The sequence below is a fragment of the Dipteris shenzhenensis genome, chromosome 8 (genome assembly GCF_047967505.1).
Source record: "Dipteris shenzhenensis isolate YYH24624 ecotype China chromosome 8, Dip_SZ_1.0, whole genome shotgun sequence".
NCBI lineage: Eukaryota > Viridiplantae > Streptophyta > Polypodiopsida > Gleicheniales > Dipteridaceae > Dipteris > Dipteris shenzhenensis.
Window position 1 is genome coordinate 2,459,437 of NC_141603.1, and position 17,197 is coordinate 2,476,633.

The window sequence follows — 17,197 nt, forward strand, 5'->3', positions numbered from 1 at the left end:
GGTCTCTTTGGACGTCTTTCTCTTTCTAGACTTCTTGTGTTTTCTTCTTTTCCTGGATGGTTTATCTGATAAGGAAGAAGAAGACACAGAAGTCGAACTCGAGGTAGACGGTGATGGACTAGGAGATCGGTGATGATGCCTCGATATGGGACCGTCTCCTATGAGATCTCTCTTTCTCAGACTGTACACGAGAGTGTGCCTCTGGCATTGTCACGTCATATACTGGATTAGGTATAGCTTCTGCTTGAAACAAATGCTGAGCCCTTGGATCCCTTTTGAGATTTTCCAGCTCTTGTATACGAGTGCGTACCATCTGTTCAAATTCTTGTTGAGTTTACGGCACACTTCTCTGTCTTGGATGTACATCCCTATCTTGTGAATCCCACTGGATAGGTGATTGATCCATATTCTGAGATCTGCAGATTTCTAACACCGTGTAGATAACTGATGCACAACTACCTTTATTTTTCCAACAGAAAAAGTACCTCAACAAGAGGTGTTTTGCATTCACAATCTATGCCAGTACTGGCTGTCAGTTCAAGGCATATACCCACATAGTAGCCAAAGCATCAACAACTATATTGCCCTTTTCTGGCTGCTGCAGATGGCTTCAAAAGGCATCTGTTTTTTTTTTCCTCTTTTTACTGCTCAAAGGCATGCATACTCTTCTTCTGCAAATCTCTGATTTCTCTGCTTTTCTGACAGTAGAAATCTACTTTCTCTGTTTTCTCTGCTTTCTCTGTTTTTCTGCTGCTTTTCTGACAGTGAAAGTCTGACAAACAGATGAAAATTACTAGCAGAAACAGTCTCTGCAACTGTTCTTTTTTTTTTTTTTTTGAAAAGAACAGTAACCAGATGGAGTAACTGGCTAGTTACTCTAACCAGACTGACTGGTTCTGGTCTGGTTAGTTTGCAACTGGACTAACTAGACTGGTCACAGTCTGGTTACAGGGACCAGACTGGTCTGGTTGGGTCAAGCTAACTAGACCTCTGACCAGAGTTAACTAACCAGAGTTAATTTAACCACTGGTTTGCCACATGTCAGTGCCACGTCAGCATCTGCCACATCAGCTTTCTGTCAGCCCTGCCACATCAGCACCTACCACGTGTCAAAGCCACGTCAGCTACTGCGCTGTCTGCCACGTGTCAGTGCCACGTCATCTGCTGAGCTGTCTGCCAGCATGGACTGCCACATCATCAAGCCCACTGCTCATCTGCCACGTCAGTGCCTGCATGTGCATGCCACCTGGCTGCCACGTCACCTGTCGGTTAGGCCTGCCACGTCAGCCTCCACGTGGACGTTGCGTCACCTTCGCAGTTTCGTGAAGCGTTAGCGTAGAGGGCATCGCCAAAGATCGCGTGGACACGGCGTCACGGAGCTAGCAGAGCTTTCCGTCCGCTGGCCAAACCAGACGATAGAGGGACTCGTCGCTCCTTTGCACCTTCTCCACGCCTTTGCCAGCACCTCGGTGCAAACATTACGCCTAATCATTTCCAGCCCGCACCATAGCGTAGCCTCCTCGAGCGCTATCGCCTCATTGCGTTATCTGTCATCGCGACTTATTCCATTCTTCAAATTTCGCAAGAATTAGCAGCGCAGTTGTATTCCGTTGTTTTTCCCTTAATCCTTACACCAGAACTCAGTCGACTTACAGGCATATACGATTTTCCTCGATCACAGTTGCCTGACCACAGCTGCGCATCAATCCCACGAAGCATCTACCTAAGTTTACATACTTTTTTTCTTCATTTGGATGCAGTCGATGTCCCCAATGGAGTTCTCTTCTCAGTTTGCTTCCAGGGTCGTCACGATTCAAGGGAACCATGAATTCTGGGCTCTGATACCAATATTACCGACTTGCTGCTGAAAGACAGCCATTTCCACTTATAAACGACAGAAATTATGCTTTCATAAGCTCTCCCTCACTCCCTCTCTCTGAAGATGCACTAGGGCCCAGGACAAAACGTCGGGCTGGACCCCCCGGAAGGTCTTTATTCATGAGAGAAAATCTGTTACAGAAGTTCAGCGTAGAGCTGTCTGGAAAATCTCTCCACGTTACAAAACGTGAATAATCCACTTTATTACAAGAGCTTCAAGCTCAATTCAAATTGGCAACATGGCACTTGTCTAGAATCTGAACTAAGTCCTATTACATGCCACTAAGGGCTATTCTGGAGTCTTCAAAGCTCTCGGTCACACGAACCGCCTCCTAGATGCTTGTCAGGCTCCCGTTACGCTTAGGAAAAATAATCCTTCCTAGTACCTGCAACAATTAATTAAAGCGCACCACCATGGTACCCATTAATTGTTAGCGCTTTGCATGCAAATAACACACTGTGGACTAACCCTAGTCACGGTGGGCGTCCCCACTGAACACATGTGCACATCTAAACAAATATATATACAAATAAATATATATATTCTCTGGTTGACCGGAGTCAACACTCTTGATTATAATTAAAGAGCTTTGACCAAGGGTCGAGGCGCCTTAATTATAGCCAAGTCTCTCCAACCGAAGTTGGCACATCTTGGTTAACCGGGGTTAACCCTCTTGGCGCATGCCAAGTCTTGTTGACCGAAGTCAACACTCTTTGACCGCAGTCAGGTTTACTTGACTAGAGTCAAGTATCTTTGACCGTAGTCAATCCTTTGACCATTAAAATAACTCTTTGACCATAATTAACACATTTAAAACTCTTTAATTATGATCAAATAAATGGTCAACTATACTTTGACTTAGGATATTTACATTGTGGTGACACCACCACCGTAGCAATATGGTGTAAACTCATGCAATATAAACCATGGAACAATAATATCACTATAACTGAAGATTACCAACATGTTGGATCTATTGAAGATAGCTGGTTTGGTGTATGAAGTCCTAAAACAAGAACTCACAGCAAACAGTCACATGTGTGATCAGTAATTATGTGCAAAATACATACATGAGCTGAAAATGAAATAAATGTCCATGGAAAAATGATACACAACAACATAGTATGGTGGTCCACCAGCAACAACAGCACCTCATTATAAAATGAAGATGGTGCCCTCCCACCCCTAACTTGCTGCCATACCTATCTTACTGTGTAGTTTAAACCCGTGGTATCATCAAGTTTGTACATGGTAATTCAATTGGCCAATTCAACTTCTCGCTTCCAACCTTGAGAGCCAATGGCCAATTCATTTATGAATGCTTTTGGTTTGTCTTTGTGTCTATATCATTTGTTCGTTTGTTGCATGATCTCCTTAGTAGTATCATTCTTCCTTTGTTCCTGTGTTGCTTTTGCCCGCCCAACAAAGTTGCAGTGTTAGCAGACAAGGGCAAATCTCAAGACTATCTTTGCTTGTTTAGACTTCCAGTTTCGTAATTTGTGTCACATATCAAGGCAGTCTTCTCCGTATATCAGGTCTGTATGGCTTAAGGACATAGATCATCCTTGAAATGATGGATGCAGAAAACATCTCAAACACTACAACGCAGAAGAAATTTCAAACACTGAGCTTTTACCTTTCAATGCAGAATATGATCTTTCTTGAAAGTGACAATTGGTGCACAGCTCCAAAATTTCAGTAAAAATGCAGTAATGAGCCCTGTAGCATACTGAGAAGCCCAAAAGCTAGAACAAATGGCTCTGCATACTAACATAACGTACCTTCTTTCTCTTAAGCACTGGGTCTCAAGACCAGATCTAGATTTGGCACATGCCCTGCATGGTTCACACGGGAACTTAACAAATCTAGCACTGCCACTACTTCCTCCCTTTGGTTGTTACCCACCACAAACTCATGCACCATCTTGTTTACCTCTATCAAAGCACACGCAGCCTTTTTCTTTGCCCCTGCATGTTTCCTCAGTTCCTCTAATCTACTTGCATCACTCCACCTGCCAGCACTCGCATAGATGCTTGTCATGAGCACATATGAAGCAGCAGATTCTGCATTCATCTGAACCAGTTGCTGGAAGCACCTTAGTCCTATTTCTGCTTCCCCGTAAGTTTTGCAGGCACTGAGTAAAGGTCTCCATGTTTCTTCAGAGGGAGGGCACTGAATAGTTTCAAGAAACTTCTCCGCCTCACATAAATGTCCTGATCGTGCAAGGAGATCAACAATGCAGTTATAGTGATCAATTGTAGGTGTAATGCCATATTCTTCTCTCATTATATTGAAGTACTCCTGGCCCTTGAATACCAATCTGGTATGACTGCATGCGGTAAAAAGACATGTGAATGTAGCAGCATCTGGCTTCACACCCTGCTCTTGCATGTCCTCAAAACACTGAACAGCCAAGTTACCCTCATGGTTTACACCATATCCTTTTATCATAGCATTCCATGCCACAATATTTCGAACTGGCAGCTTGTCAAAGACTTCCCATGCCTCAGCAGGTGAGCCACATTTGGCATACATGTCAACCAAGGAAGTGCCAACAAAAACATCTCCCTCAAATCCCTTTTGTATGATCCCAGCATGTATTTGTCGGCCCATATTTATCGCCCCTATGCTGCCACACGCTTTCACCGCACAAACAAATGTGATTGCATAAGGTGAGACACCCTTAAGCTGCATCTCTTCAAAATACTTCAGCGCATCCTGACCAGGTCCATGTACAGCATATCCTGCAATCAATGCATTCCATGACACAACATCTCGAAGTGGAAGCCTTTCAAAGACTCCTTGTGCCTCCAAAAGTGAGCCACATTTTGCGTACATGTCAACCAAAGCACTACCAACAAAAAGATCTCTTTCAAATCCCTTCTCTAAAATCTCAGCATGTAGTTCTCGGCCCTTGCTTATAGCTCCTAAACCCCCACAAGCTTTCAAAATGCAAACAAATGTGACGGCATTTGGACAAATACCCTCCAGTTGCATCTGTTCAAAAAATTTCAGTGCCTCGTGATCACACATACGTTCAGCATATCCGGCAATAAGTGCATTCCACGGCTCAACATTTTGAGCAAGCAGCTTATCAAAGACTTCTTGGGCATCTGCGAGTGAGCAACATTTGGCATACATTTCGATTAAAGAGCTGCTGACAAGAGCATCTTTCTCAAATCCCTTCTGTGCAATCTCTGTATGTATTTCTCGGCCCTTGCATATGGCTCCTATGCTACCACAAGCTTTCAAGGAGCAGAAATAAGTAATGGCATCTGCGGTAATGCCCTCCAGTTGCATCGCTTGAAAACATTTCAGTGCTTCCTGACCTGGACCATGTTCAACATATCCTGCTATTAGTGCATTCCAAGACACCACATCTCGAATTGGAAGCCTGCCAAAGACTTCCTGTGCCTCTGAAAGTGAACCACATTTTGCATACATGTCAACCAAAGTGTTGCCAACAAAAAGATCTGTTTCAAATCCTATTTGAGCGATCTCAGTATGTACTTCCCTGCCCTTGAATATGGCTCCTATGCTGGCACAAGCTTTTAAGACACATACAAACGTGCCACCATCTGGGGGAACACGCTCCAATTGCATCTGATCAAAACACTTCAGCGCTTCTTGGCCAGGTCCGTGTTCAGCATATCCTGCAATTAATGCGCTCCAAGACACTACATCTCGAACTGGCAGTGTGTCAAAGAGTTTGTGTGCCTCTGAAATAGAGCCACATTTGACATACATGTCAACCAAAGTGTTACCTACAAACAGATCTTTTTCAAGTCCCCTTTGTGCGATCTCAACATGAAGCTCTCGGCCTCTTCCCATATGTTGGAGCCTAGCACAAGCTTTTAGTAGGCCCACAAACGTATATGAGCTAGGATTTACACTATCCTCTTGCATTTTTTGGTAAAGGTTGAGAGCATGTTGTGTTTGCCCACATTGGATATATCCGAGTATGAGAGAAGTCCATGAATGCTCATTGCGATGAACTAACCTGTTGAAAGCCTGCTGAGCATCGCATACGCTTCCACATTCCACAAACATTGGCACGATGTAGTTCCCAACAGCTCTGTGAGCTTCCAGTCCATTATTGGAAATCTGTGCAACCACACGTTTAGCATAAGTCAAAGATTTCGTTCTCCTGCAGCTGTGAAGAATGCAAATGAAGTTCTCGACTGAAGGCAGCTCGGCCATGCGGTCAAAACTATCCAGAGCTTTCCCTAATCGCAATCTGTCCCCTCTCGCGGTTACACATGAAGTGACGTTGCATACGTGACCTTTCCCAAGCCAGATTATCCAGGGCTTGACACGCGCCTGCCTCTCCTTTTTCTCAAGCATGTCTTTCACCCAGCCTGCCCTGCATTCAAACCACCTCTGCCCTTGGGTTTTTGTATGTTAGAAAACTCCATTTACAAACTCTAGCTATTTTGCAGACTCATTGATTAATCTTCTGTTGTCCCACGGGTCGCGCTGTACGTAAGCTTGCTTTTGTATGTGCACGTAACACGAGTGAGCGACAAGAACAGGCGAACTGCCGAGGCGCAACAAGAGAGCAAAACCGCACTTGAAAAGGGCCACCCGAAAAACCCTGCTCCATTTGAGTCTTGTGCCGCCGACAACTGCTTTGAAGATCAGAAACATAGCGTCTTGCCAAACTAATGCAATGTATAGCCGCGAATAGCCTGCCTTTCCTTCCATTCAGAGCTTCCCAAGGGATTACATCAAACTGTTGCTTAATGTTTAGCTCATCTGCAACAATTTTCATGACTTCATATTTAAAATTACTCCCTTTGATCAGGCAGCAAATGCTCTCTGGGCAACCATGAGGTAGGATGAGATGTTGAATCAGAAAATTTGCGACATCTGATGCTGAAATTGACTTCAATGGTTGTGCAATCGTCCATCTTGTAAGGTAATCCGTCAGCACGATTACATATTTGTTTTCAGTAGCAGAAGATGGAAAGGGGCCAATGATATCATAGGCTACCAATTCAAAAGGGCGAGTAACAGAGATAGGTTGCAAATCACCTACGGGCTTAGTTGGAGTAGCATAGGATTGTATGTGGAGATGTGATTGAGGATAATTGTGGCATGAATCTAGAACTAAAACTAGTTAGTCCCAAAAATCTGTGGACTGCTCCTAAATATTTGAGTGTTGATTGAAACCATTTACACTTGGCAGGATTTAGGCGTAGATTGTAGTGCTGGAATAGTTGCAGAACTTGCTCAAGAATTTGCATATGCTCTTCCCAAGTCTGTGAATGGATTAAAACATCATCCAAGTATACTAACACTTTGTTCTAAATGATCAAATCGTGAAGCACGAAATTCATCAATCTCTGGAAAGCTCCTGGAGCATTATTCAAACCAAACGGCATTACATTAAAGTGGTAAAGACCAAAAGGGGTGCGGAAAACAGTTTTCTCTCGGTCAGCTTCACGAACGGGTATTTGCCAATATCCAGACTTTAGATGAAGTGTTGTAAAAAATTTGGAATGAGCCAGAGAAACAAGGATATCATCCAAACGTGGTAGTGGATACTCGGCCCTCACTGTGACTTTGTTGAGGGGACGGAAATCAATACAAAATCTGTAGGAATTATCTGATTTCTTGACTAGATGCCCAAGGATTTCTGGAATGAGAGATCTTTCAACATAGCACAAACATGCTCCCGCAAAATCTGTATTTCTTTAGACGATCTTCTCCTTTGTGCTATAGAAATTGGGCGAGAGTCTCCAGTCGGTTAGCTGTCGTTGTAGAAGGTCTGGAATGTGCAAAGGCAGAGGAAAACTGTCCCAGATGTTTTTTAATTTGAGCTTGGTAAAAAATATATTCATGGATCATAGTAGATGATATATATAGATCAGGATTTTGAGCGACTATACAAGGAACTGGTTTTGAATACGGGAAACACAGACATTGAGTTTTGAAATCTATTACGGCTTCTTGCTGAACCAACCAATCACATCCTAAGGTCAGTGGGAAAATTTGCTGAGGCAAAACTATGGTCGGGACTAGAAAAGTTTGGTCTGACAGTTGGATCTCAAGAGCAGCGCCTGTGGAAAAATGAACAGAAGTTTCATTATCGCCAAAAGTGACTCGACTACTGGGTAAGAAATAAAGAGGGATTTGGTGGTCTTTCACAAAAGGAAGATGAGAGGAAGTAAGTGAACTGCCAGAGTTGACTAGAACAAGTAGAGATTTGTTTTGGACAAGGGCTTCAACGACTTAGGAGGAAGCAAGACCTCTGGAGATGGTATCCTCCTTATGTCTCCAGGTGTTCTTTTCCCGACACCAAATCAATAGTAGCCTGGGATTGTGCATTTTGTACGTTTTGCAACAAACGGCAATGTTTTCTGACATGACCAAATTTGTTGCAATGGAAACATCTAGGTCGATCTTGGGGATCACGCGATCGGGCAACCTAGTTTTCTCATTTGTACGAGAAGGAATGCGAGGTTGAAAGTTAGATCCAAAAGAATTCTATGCATTCTGGACGTTATCAATTTATAGAAAGAATGGAAAACTTTTATTCGAGTGAGCCAAAAGCTCTAAATTTTTTAAGGAAAAAGATAAATTTTTTGTAGATTCATATTTTGGTACTTTTGACATCAGAAATGAGCTTGGAAGGCCCCAAAACCCTAAAAACAACTACAAACATGGATACCTTCCGAGAACGTACTTGGTTGATGATAACATCGACCAAGAACGTTCTTGGTCGACGATATCATCGACTAAATGCGTGCCAGGTCGATGATATCATTGACCTAGCACGTGGACGCATGCTTTTCCCTCTGGGCATTTTCAAAAAATTGTTAGAAGGTATCCGTGTTTGTAGTCATTTTTAGGGTTTTGGGGCCTTCCGAGCTCATTTGATGTTCTTGGTCGATGATATCATCGACCAAACGCGTGCCAGGTCGATGATATATTGACCTAGCACGTGGGTGCATGCTTTTTCCTTTGGGCATTTTCAAAAAATCATCGGAAGGTATCTGTGTTTACAGTTGTTTTTAGGGTTTTGGGGCCTTCCGAGCTCATTTTTGATGTCAAAAGTACCAAAATATGAATCTACAAAAAATTTACCTTTTTCCTCAAATAATTTAGAGCTTTCAAAGGTTTTGGCTCACTCGGTCAATGATATCATTGACCAAGCATATAGCTTGGTTGCATAAAGCAAGCAAGGTAGAGCTTGGTAGATGATATCATTAACTGAGCAATTGGGTTAGATATTTTGATATATGCATTTCAATTGAGACAAGCAGGGCAATTGCCAAAGGTGACACAAATACATAACATTATCCCGAAAGATTCCAAAGACATTGATTGGATGTAGTGCATAAGTTAAAGCCAAGACATGCCATGCAAGAAAGAGGGTGGCATCTCAACTTGGCTAGGTTGACTCAGAGAATGTTCTAGTGGTGGATAGTTTGGAGGAGGAAGGCTCTTATAACTTTCACCCCACATAGCTTTAGCTCTAGTGCATTTGAAGGTATAGGATCCGAGGATGAGTACTATTCTTTGTAGAATCAATGGCATGTATATTTGTGAAGCAATGTAATTTCTAGCATATTAGACTTTTGAAATATGTCATGCCATGGTCCTTTTATTTGCATTGGATGCATAGGTCCATATTGTAATGGTTTTGAGACATTATTGTATTTTAAGTAAAGGTTTTCATGCCTTTTTTTTGAAAAACCATTGTCAATTTTTTTTTAAAAAAAAGGGGTTTTTTATGTCTTTTGTCAAAAGACATTGTGCAAAATGGTCATCTTTTTTTAAAATATGTAAAATTCACATGAAAATAAGGAAATCTTTGAAAGATTCCTCTAGAGTTCTCATTTTGAGGTTATAGTTCTCGAATTAGATGTTACACTGTTAGAAGCGCAGTTCGGACAAACAGACCACAATTAGGTGTAGACAAAGCTCGCTTGCCAGATTGTGTGCAAAATGCTCAAATTTTTTAGAGAAGCACAATTTCGACAAATAGACCACAATTAGGTGCAGACAAAGCTTGCTTGCCAGATCGCGATCAACAGGGTCTCTGAGATGTTTTAATTGTAATCAATATGGGCATGTCCGTAAGTACTGCGGTTTTCTCCAACATACACAAAATGTACAAGCAGGTGAAGTTTCCATGACCAATTTTGATTTTCTAGTTGTGGGAAAAGACCATCTGAAGCCGTGTGGAGCTGCCGTAGAAATATAGTTAGAAAATTCTACATTCCTTGTCCCAACGACTATTCTTTCAAATCAAATCTTCCCGTTAACTCTAGGATGTGATTGGCTACTTGCTCAAGAAGCTGGTATTGATTTTAAACATAAATGTTTAAGATTGAAAAATGCAGTAACAGTTCCTTGGGTATACTCACATATGAACTCATCTCATATTCTCTCTATCACAATACATGAAGATATGTAAAGACAAGCACACACCAAGCAGATGCTATTCAGTTTTAGGAATGCGTGTGCAGGACCACTATCAAGGGTCAACATTAGCTTGGGTGTAGCCAATCGCAGACTATTTTTAGGTCCATTTTGGGGCCGCGACGTGATGCGCTTTTGGGTGAATATTTGAATTTTATGTGGACCCGTGCTCTTGTCAGGAATTTTTCCAACGTCATGAAGGTGCACTAGCATAATAATGAGACGCAATCTATTTGTTCAGAACACCGCATAGCTCAACACATGGCATCTTTGCACTGCTTTGCGCAACACAATCTCTGGGCTACGCCGCCTGATCACTTATTATCGTGCAGCCTTTTGCTGCTGCTGCAGCTTTGCCACCTGTCATTGGGCACGCACCCATGCAGATCATTAAAATTGAAGAGGTTGGCTTGGAGAGACCACTGCGCTGGTTCTTGCCGTAATAATTAGATGCAATCTATCATTCTGAACATCGCCGCAGCACAATCTCTAGCTTGACCATCTGTCATCATGCAGCCTTTTGCCGCTTCTTTGCCCGCAACCCATGCAAATCATACGTTGGCTTAGAGAGACCACCGCGCTAGTTTTTGGCATACTAATGAGATGCAATCTATTATTCTAAGCATCGCCTCAGCGCAGTCTCTAGCGTGACCACCTGTCATCGCTTAGAATTCAAGGTTGTCTTGGAGAGACCACCGTGTTGGTTCTTGGAGTTATAGCTCCGTTACCTATTTTTACGTATTACGAGAAGAGATCTATGAAAGCCACCGTGCTGGTTCTTATGGTTATATATTTGTGTTACCAAGGAAAATGTATTCCATTGTGCAACCAAGCAAAATGCAATTGACGATATGGCCCTTGAGGGGCCCCCTTTAGGGGCAAGGGCCATATCGACATGCCATTTCTGTCCAGTGGCACGTAGATATGGCCCTTACTCTTAAAGGGGACCCCTCAAGGGCCATATCGCCAATTGCATTTTTTGAAAGTTTAATTTTATTTTTTAAGATCTATCTCCATGCAACCACAACGGTGGGGTCGTTGGAGTTATTTTAGCGCTATTTTGGTCATAAACCAAGGAAATTGTAGTCCTTTTCTGGTATTTTAGTCCTTATTGCAGTAAATATAAATGATGACAAAACTACAATTTATCGAGTGAAAATTGAGCAAAAGAGATTACAATGTACATTTACGTCCAATAACAGGTTATAAAAAAATTATCAACTTATACCGAGCAAAAATTGAACAGAGGATCTTACATTTATAAAAACTCGGCAATTGCTGAGAGCCTTAAACAAAAGATTACAGGTAGCGCCCATAACCATTCAAATATAAATATAAAAGCTAACAACAGTGCATACTGAGAGCCTCAAATTGAACAAAAAGAGATTACATAAATGCCTTAGAGACCAAAACATTACATCTAGTGAGCCAAAAGATCGTTGCGCTCGCCTAAAAGATTACATCCAACCATTACTAAGAGCCTCGTCTGAGCAAGAGGGAATTTGTACAACTCAGTTTTCAGCTAGTTTAGCTTGTTGCATTAAAAATTTTTAGGGAGCCAAAGGAGGATACGATGGAGAGGCCGAAGACCATGCACATTGCCAGGACAGTTAATCACCCCCCAGCAAGTTGAGTGTACTCTGCTCTGAAATATTGAGGGCTTCGTCGACATCTAGGGGGAACCCATACAGCACATCTATAAAGAGGCCCTCTATGAGCATGTTATCCAAGGTGATGACATTCAGATGTGTGGGGAGTCGTCTATGGGAACGAAGGGTCTCCACTAGTGCGAGCATTTCTATTCCACATGAGTGCAACACAATCACCTTATATAAGAAGGTAGATATTATTGGGATTGTAGAGCATTGAGGGGGGGACCAACTAGGAATGCTAAAGATGAGTGGTTGAGCAAAAGATGAGCAGGGAAGCAGATGCAGTGAGACGAGAGTAGGAGGAGGGAGTGTGGAGCAAAGTAGAGCAGGGGCGAAAAAGAGATAGAGGATAGAGGAGGGGTGTGGAGCAAAGTAGCAGAGCAAGGGCAGATCAGAGTGACGTAGTAAAATGCCAAATGCCATGGATCTTATATATATTATAAAGTTTGAGCCACCATGGCAGTTAGAGCCCGGGGTTCCATCGATATTAATTGTAGGTCACCGCGGTGGAATCCCCCAGACACCCAAGCATGAAGAAGACACCATGTGGTGCCACTCTGGTGGCTGGTAATTAACTTAGCCACGACAGATGTGGCTGATGAGAGCCACGACCACCGGGAAATAATTCTTACTACCATGTCTAATCACTCATTACCATGCACTATAGCTCTCTAATAAGCATGCAATCCCGGTGATTGGTAATTTTTACTGCACTCGTAGTGATTATGCATGCTAAAGTGCGGTGGTGGGTGAATGGTGGCACGGTGGAATCGTAGCCACGACAGACGTGGCTGATGACAGCCACCACCATTGGGCAGTAATTCCCACAAAAGTAAATCATGAAGCCTAATCACCTCTAATCCCTCATTACCATAACTTACTGCACTCGTAGTGATCATGCATGCAAGCCCGGTGGTGGTAACTAGAAGCTGAGTAATTATGGGCCACTGCGGTGGCTGGTAATTAATTGACAGCCCGGTGGATCTTAGCCGCCACCACAAACATGACTGGGAATCTTAGATGCCACCACCTCTAATCATTCATCACCATGCAAGTTAGTATTGCCGCCTTGAATTATTCGAAATTCGGGCCAACCATCACGGGGGCTCTCACCTTGATAGTGTAGTTGGCTATTCCATTCCCTTAACCGTTTCCTCTTATATCCCTCTTGAACGTTTCGCTCTCCCTTGCAATATCAAGCCTCCACTATTCCATTTCCTTCACTGCTTCATCTTCTATCCCTCTCCTGGACAGTGCAGGGCCCCCTTTGCAACACAGTGCCAGAGCCCCTCCTCCACTCATCTTGAAATCATGACATATGGGAGCTCCTCTCTCGCTATTCAAAGGCCCAATTTGGATGCTCTCCAAAACTTCACCAAGATGGTGCAGGAGGTGAACGTGAAGGAGGGGCAACTAGTCTGTCAAGGTCACAAGATTACCATCAATGAAAGCATGATTGAAAAGACTCTAGGAATTTGGGAGGCAGTACGCAAGCACACTTTTTCGAGAAGCAGTGGAAGAGACAGGATATTCTAGATGTATACCCCAACGCTCAGATTAGTAAAGATGGTGGAGTCAAGATTTTGAGCTTGCCAACAGACCTCCAAGATGTACTGAAGAAGATAATTCACTTCTTTCCTGATATGAGAGGAACCTGCAAGTTTTGGTAGGTTCAAGCAGCAGTAGAGCAATTGAAAGGACGTGATGTATCTTTCTCAAGGGCGATCCCCAAGAGCGTGTTAACCAACCTAAAGAATTGCATGGATGGCAAATCCCAATTGTCATCTCAATCCACTGGAGTTGCAATGCACCTGATGGCATCCACCCTCAAATGGATTTTTGAGCGATACGAGAAGCAGATGTCTCAGAAGGTGACTTTTGTGGGGGTTAAAGGTCAGTGTGCCTTTATCCTAGTTATGTATAATACTCAAATGCATATATAAATGAATGAAAAAGAAGATTAGGGTGTTCTGCACCCACCAAAAACTTGTGTCTCTCTATTTCTCTCTCTCCCTCTTTCGTTCTTACTTCCATTGAGAGCACTCTCAACTGGTATCAGAGCTCGAGTGATCTAGCTGAGCGTGCGTGAATGCCTGGAAGCTCAGCAGCTCTGTGGGAGGAAGGAGAAGCTCTGTGGGAAGCTTTGTGGGTGAATTTACTTGCATCTGAGTGTGCAGAGACCTTGGAGGAACCTTTGGAAAAGTCACTTTGGCTTTGCGAAGTGGTTTTGAGAGCCTGTTAAGTGTTTTCAAAGAAAAAGTCATTTTTTGAGCTTTTCCCTGTTCCGTTCGATGACAGAGACTCTGTATTGACTTGTAGAGGCAACTATTGCTTGCTTTTGGTGTCCACTTCACTTCAGGAGCTTAGAAACACCTTCATTCTTGAATCTGGGATCATTTCATTGGATTTTTGACTCACTGTGTCAGTTTCTACGTTTTTCTGCCCACGTGTTGGAACTCAAGTTTGGAGTAACCATTTGCAGATCTGTTAGTTCCGATGGACTGGACTCAGGAGGTCCTAAAACTTCTATATTTCTCATCATTCGCACTCCGGTGGAGTTTACAAATAGCTATGTTTCTAAAAACATTTTTCAGTCCATGTGTTGGACCCAGTGATTGAGACCACGGTTTCCAAAACCGTCTGTCCCATTGCGTTCCGGACGCCCAAAAACCCCTACTTGTCAGTTCTTGCATGATTCGGCAGAGTATTTTCAAAGTTATAGATCTCTGTGTATTCGATTTCGTCTCTCTGTTATGCATTTTTCATTCTAAGGTTTTGAAACCTTAGATTTATGCCACATGGTAGTGGATAAGTGTTCACTCCCATTTCTCACTCATCGGTTGGGATTTTGGAGTTCCGACAGAAGAGAGATATTTGCAGATTTTCTTGCTGAGTCCGATTATGCAATGGCGCCCATGTTTTGAGGCATCTCAGGTTCTATTTTCAGTAGCGATCTTTTTCATGGGACCATGATTTCTTGATCATACCTTATGCAGATCACTCTAGTTGCAGTTTGAGCCATGTGCGCTCATTTGTGGTGTGCATTGGGTTGCAGTGGATGATTTATAGGCCATTTGGATGCATTGCCATCCTTATTGGATGCGTTGATAGGCCCAGATTGCCTTGTGGGATTCTATTTTTATGGACGCTTTGCACATGGATGCTATATTATGCTGAGGGACAGCTTTGACACATTGCAGGTGATAAACTGATAGTGTTATGCTCTCTTGGATGAGATATTATTGATGCATATGCCCATGGACGGTGTTTATGCTTGAGCCATTTGGCACTTATTGGCATTTTGGATTGCCATTGCAGTTGGCATTTTCTTTTGGGCTAGATTTGCTCATATGGATGCATAGTACATGCACATGAGTCAGCTGCACATTGATGCTTTGAGCTTTGAGTTTTGGTGATATTTCAGTCTATTGTGGCATGAACATTTGGGTGCACCTGGTATTTGGTGTGATTCTCTCTTACAAGCACTAGCATTTGGGATTTTGCTTTATTTGCATCATGGCATCCTCTTCCATGTCTGAAAAGGAGTTTTTCAGCATTAAAAAGTTTGATGGGACAAACTTTTCTCTGTGGAAAGAACAAATAGGGATTTTGCTTTATTTGCATCATGGCATCCTCTTCCATGTCTGAAAAGGAGTTTTTCAACATTAAAAAGTTTGATGGGACAAACTTTTCTCTGTGGAAAGAACAAGTAAGGGATGTGCTTATTCAAAAGAAGCAGATTAAACCCTTGGCAGGTATTGAAGCTAAGCCTGCAAATATGTCTGAGGATGATTGGAATGAGTTGGATGCATCGCAAAGTCTAGTATTAGACTTCATCTTACAGAGTCAGTTTATTTCATAGTAGTAAATGAGCAGACTACGAAAGATTTGTGGAAGAAATTGTGTGCCACTTATGAGAAGGAAACTGCCTCTAATAAAGTTTACCTCATGAAGAGATTGTTTGAGCTGCAGATGAAGGAAGGGGTCTCCATTGCTTCTCACTTGAATGAATTCAATATTATTTTCAGCCAGCTTCAGGCTCAGAAGATGAATTTTGATGAAAATATGAGCTTCAAAGGCTTGATGTACATGCTCTCATATTTTTATTCTCTATGAGATCAAACATGTATGAAAATTTAAAAAAATTTGTCATTGGAAAAACTAACTTTTAAGGCCTATATGAGTAAAAAAACCTCTCTGGAAAACGTCGCTATAAAATAGTATATCAGTGTCACTATATAGCGACACTGATAAGTCGCTATATAGCGACACTGATAAGTCGCTATATAGCAACACTGATAAGTCGCTATATAGCGGCACTGATAAGTCGCTATATAGCAACCTTTGTAATAGTCGCTATATAGCGACGTTTGCCTAACGTCGCTATATAGCGGTGCTTTACGGGACCCGCTTTTCATACCGACGATTAGCGCCCTGTGCGCGCTAAATGTCGGTACATAAACATCACAATAGGATCCGTGTGTAGTAGTGTGATCCCATAAGCTTGTGTCACTTTCAACGTTATGGTGAGAGGTGTGTGATAATAAGCACTAAGGTGATTCACCCCGAAGTGGATTTGAAGTATCCGCAAGGAGATTTTGAAACACTTGGTGACTTACTAGAATGCCAAATTATTGACATACAAGCACAACGAATGCTTTGGGATCGGGATGAGATCATCCCAAAGTCTCTTCTTCATAATCATAATATTACATTTCAGACCTTTCTTGAGGAGGTTGATATTTTATCTTGGTCAGGAGAAGTACTAGGAGTTGGCACATTTATGGGCTATGCATGATCAAGTTTATTAAGTCGACAAGTGAAGGAATTATTTGAAGTGTAATGGATGGTGAATCACAGTTACAGGTACAGAAAACTATCACTTGGGGGGTAGTATTCATGAAATCCCATGTGTTTAAAAAGGTATCTTTCAATGTGATGGATGACACAAGTCTAATGTACCACCCAAATAATAGAAGACGACATTTAAAGGGTACCCAAACTGAAAGTAATGTGCTAATAGAAAGCAATGATGCTGGTCATGAAGTGATTACTAGAATAGAGGATATTGATGATATTTTTGGGATAAGCGATGCAGTAACAGGATTCTGGTCATGAAGTGCTTACTGGAATAGAGGATATTGATGCTGTTTGTGGGATAAGCGATGCAGTAACAAGAGTCAATGATAAATTTAGTGATACTGGTCATGAAGCACTTATAGGAGTAGAGGATATC

The 17,197-nt window shown here is 42.4% G+C and overlaps 1 protein-coding gene across 1 annotated transcript; it reads right to left on the bottom strand.

Annotated features, from left to right (window-relative positions):
• Positions 1-2,960: 2,960 nt before the first annotated feature.
• Positions 2,961-6,841, bottom strand: LOC147898955 (pentatricopeptide repeat-containing protein At2g33680-like). The gene has a single exon (XM_087378598.1). The coding sequence runs from the start codon at positions 6,221-6,223 to the stop codon at positions 3,671-3,673; it is 2,553 nt and encodes an 850-aa protein (XP_087234724.1). The 5' UTR covers positions 6,224-6,841; the 3' UTR covers positions 2,961-3,670.
• Positions 6,842-17,197: the final 10,356 nt, after the last annotated feature.

Bases quoted from the DNA above. Each gene is read 5' to 3' on its own strand.
- LOC147898955 (XM_087378598.1), bottom strand. From the start codon at position 6,223: ATGCTTGAGAAAAAGGAGAGGCAGGCGCGTGTCAAGCCCTGGATAATC.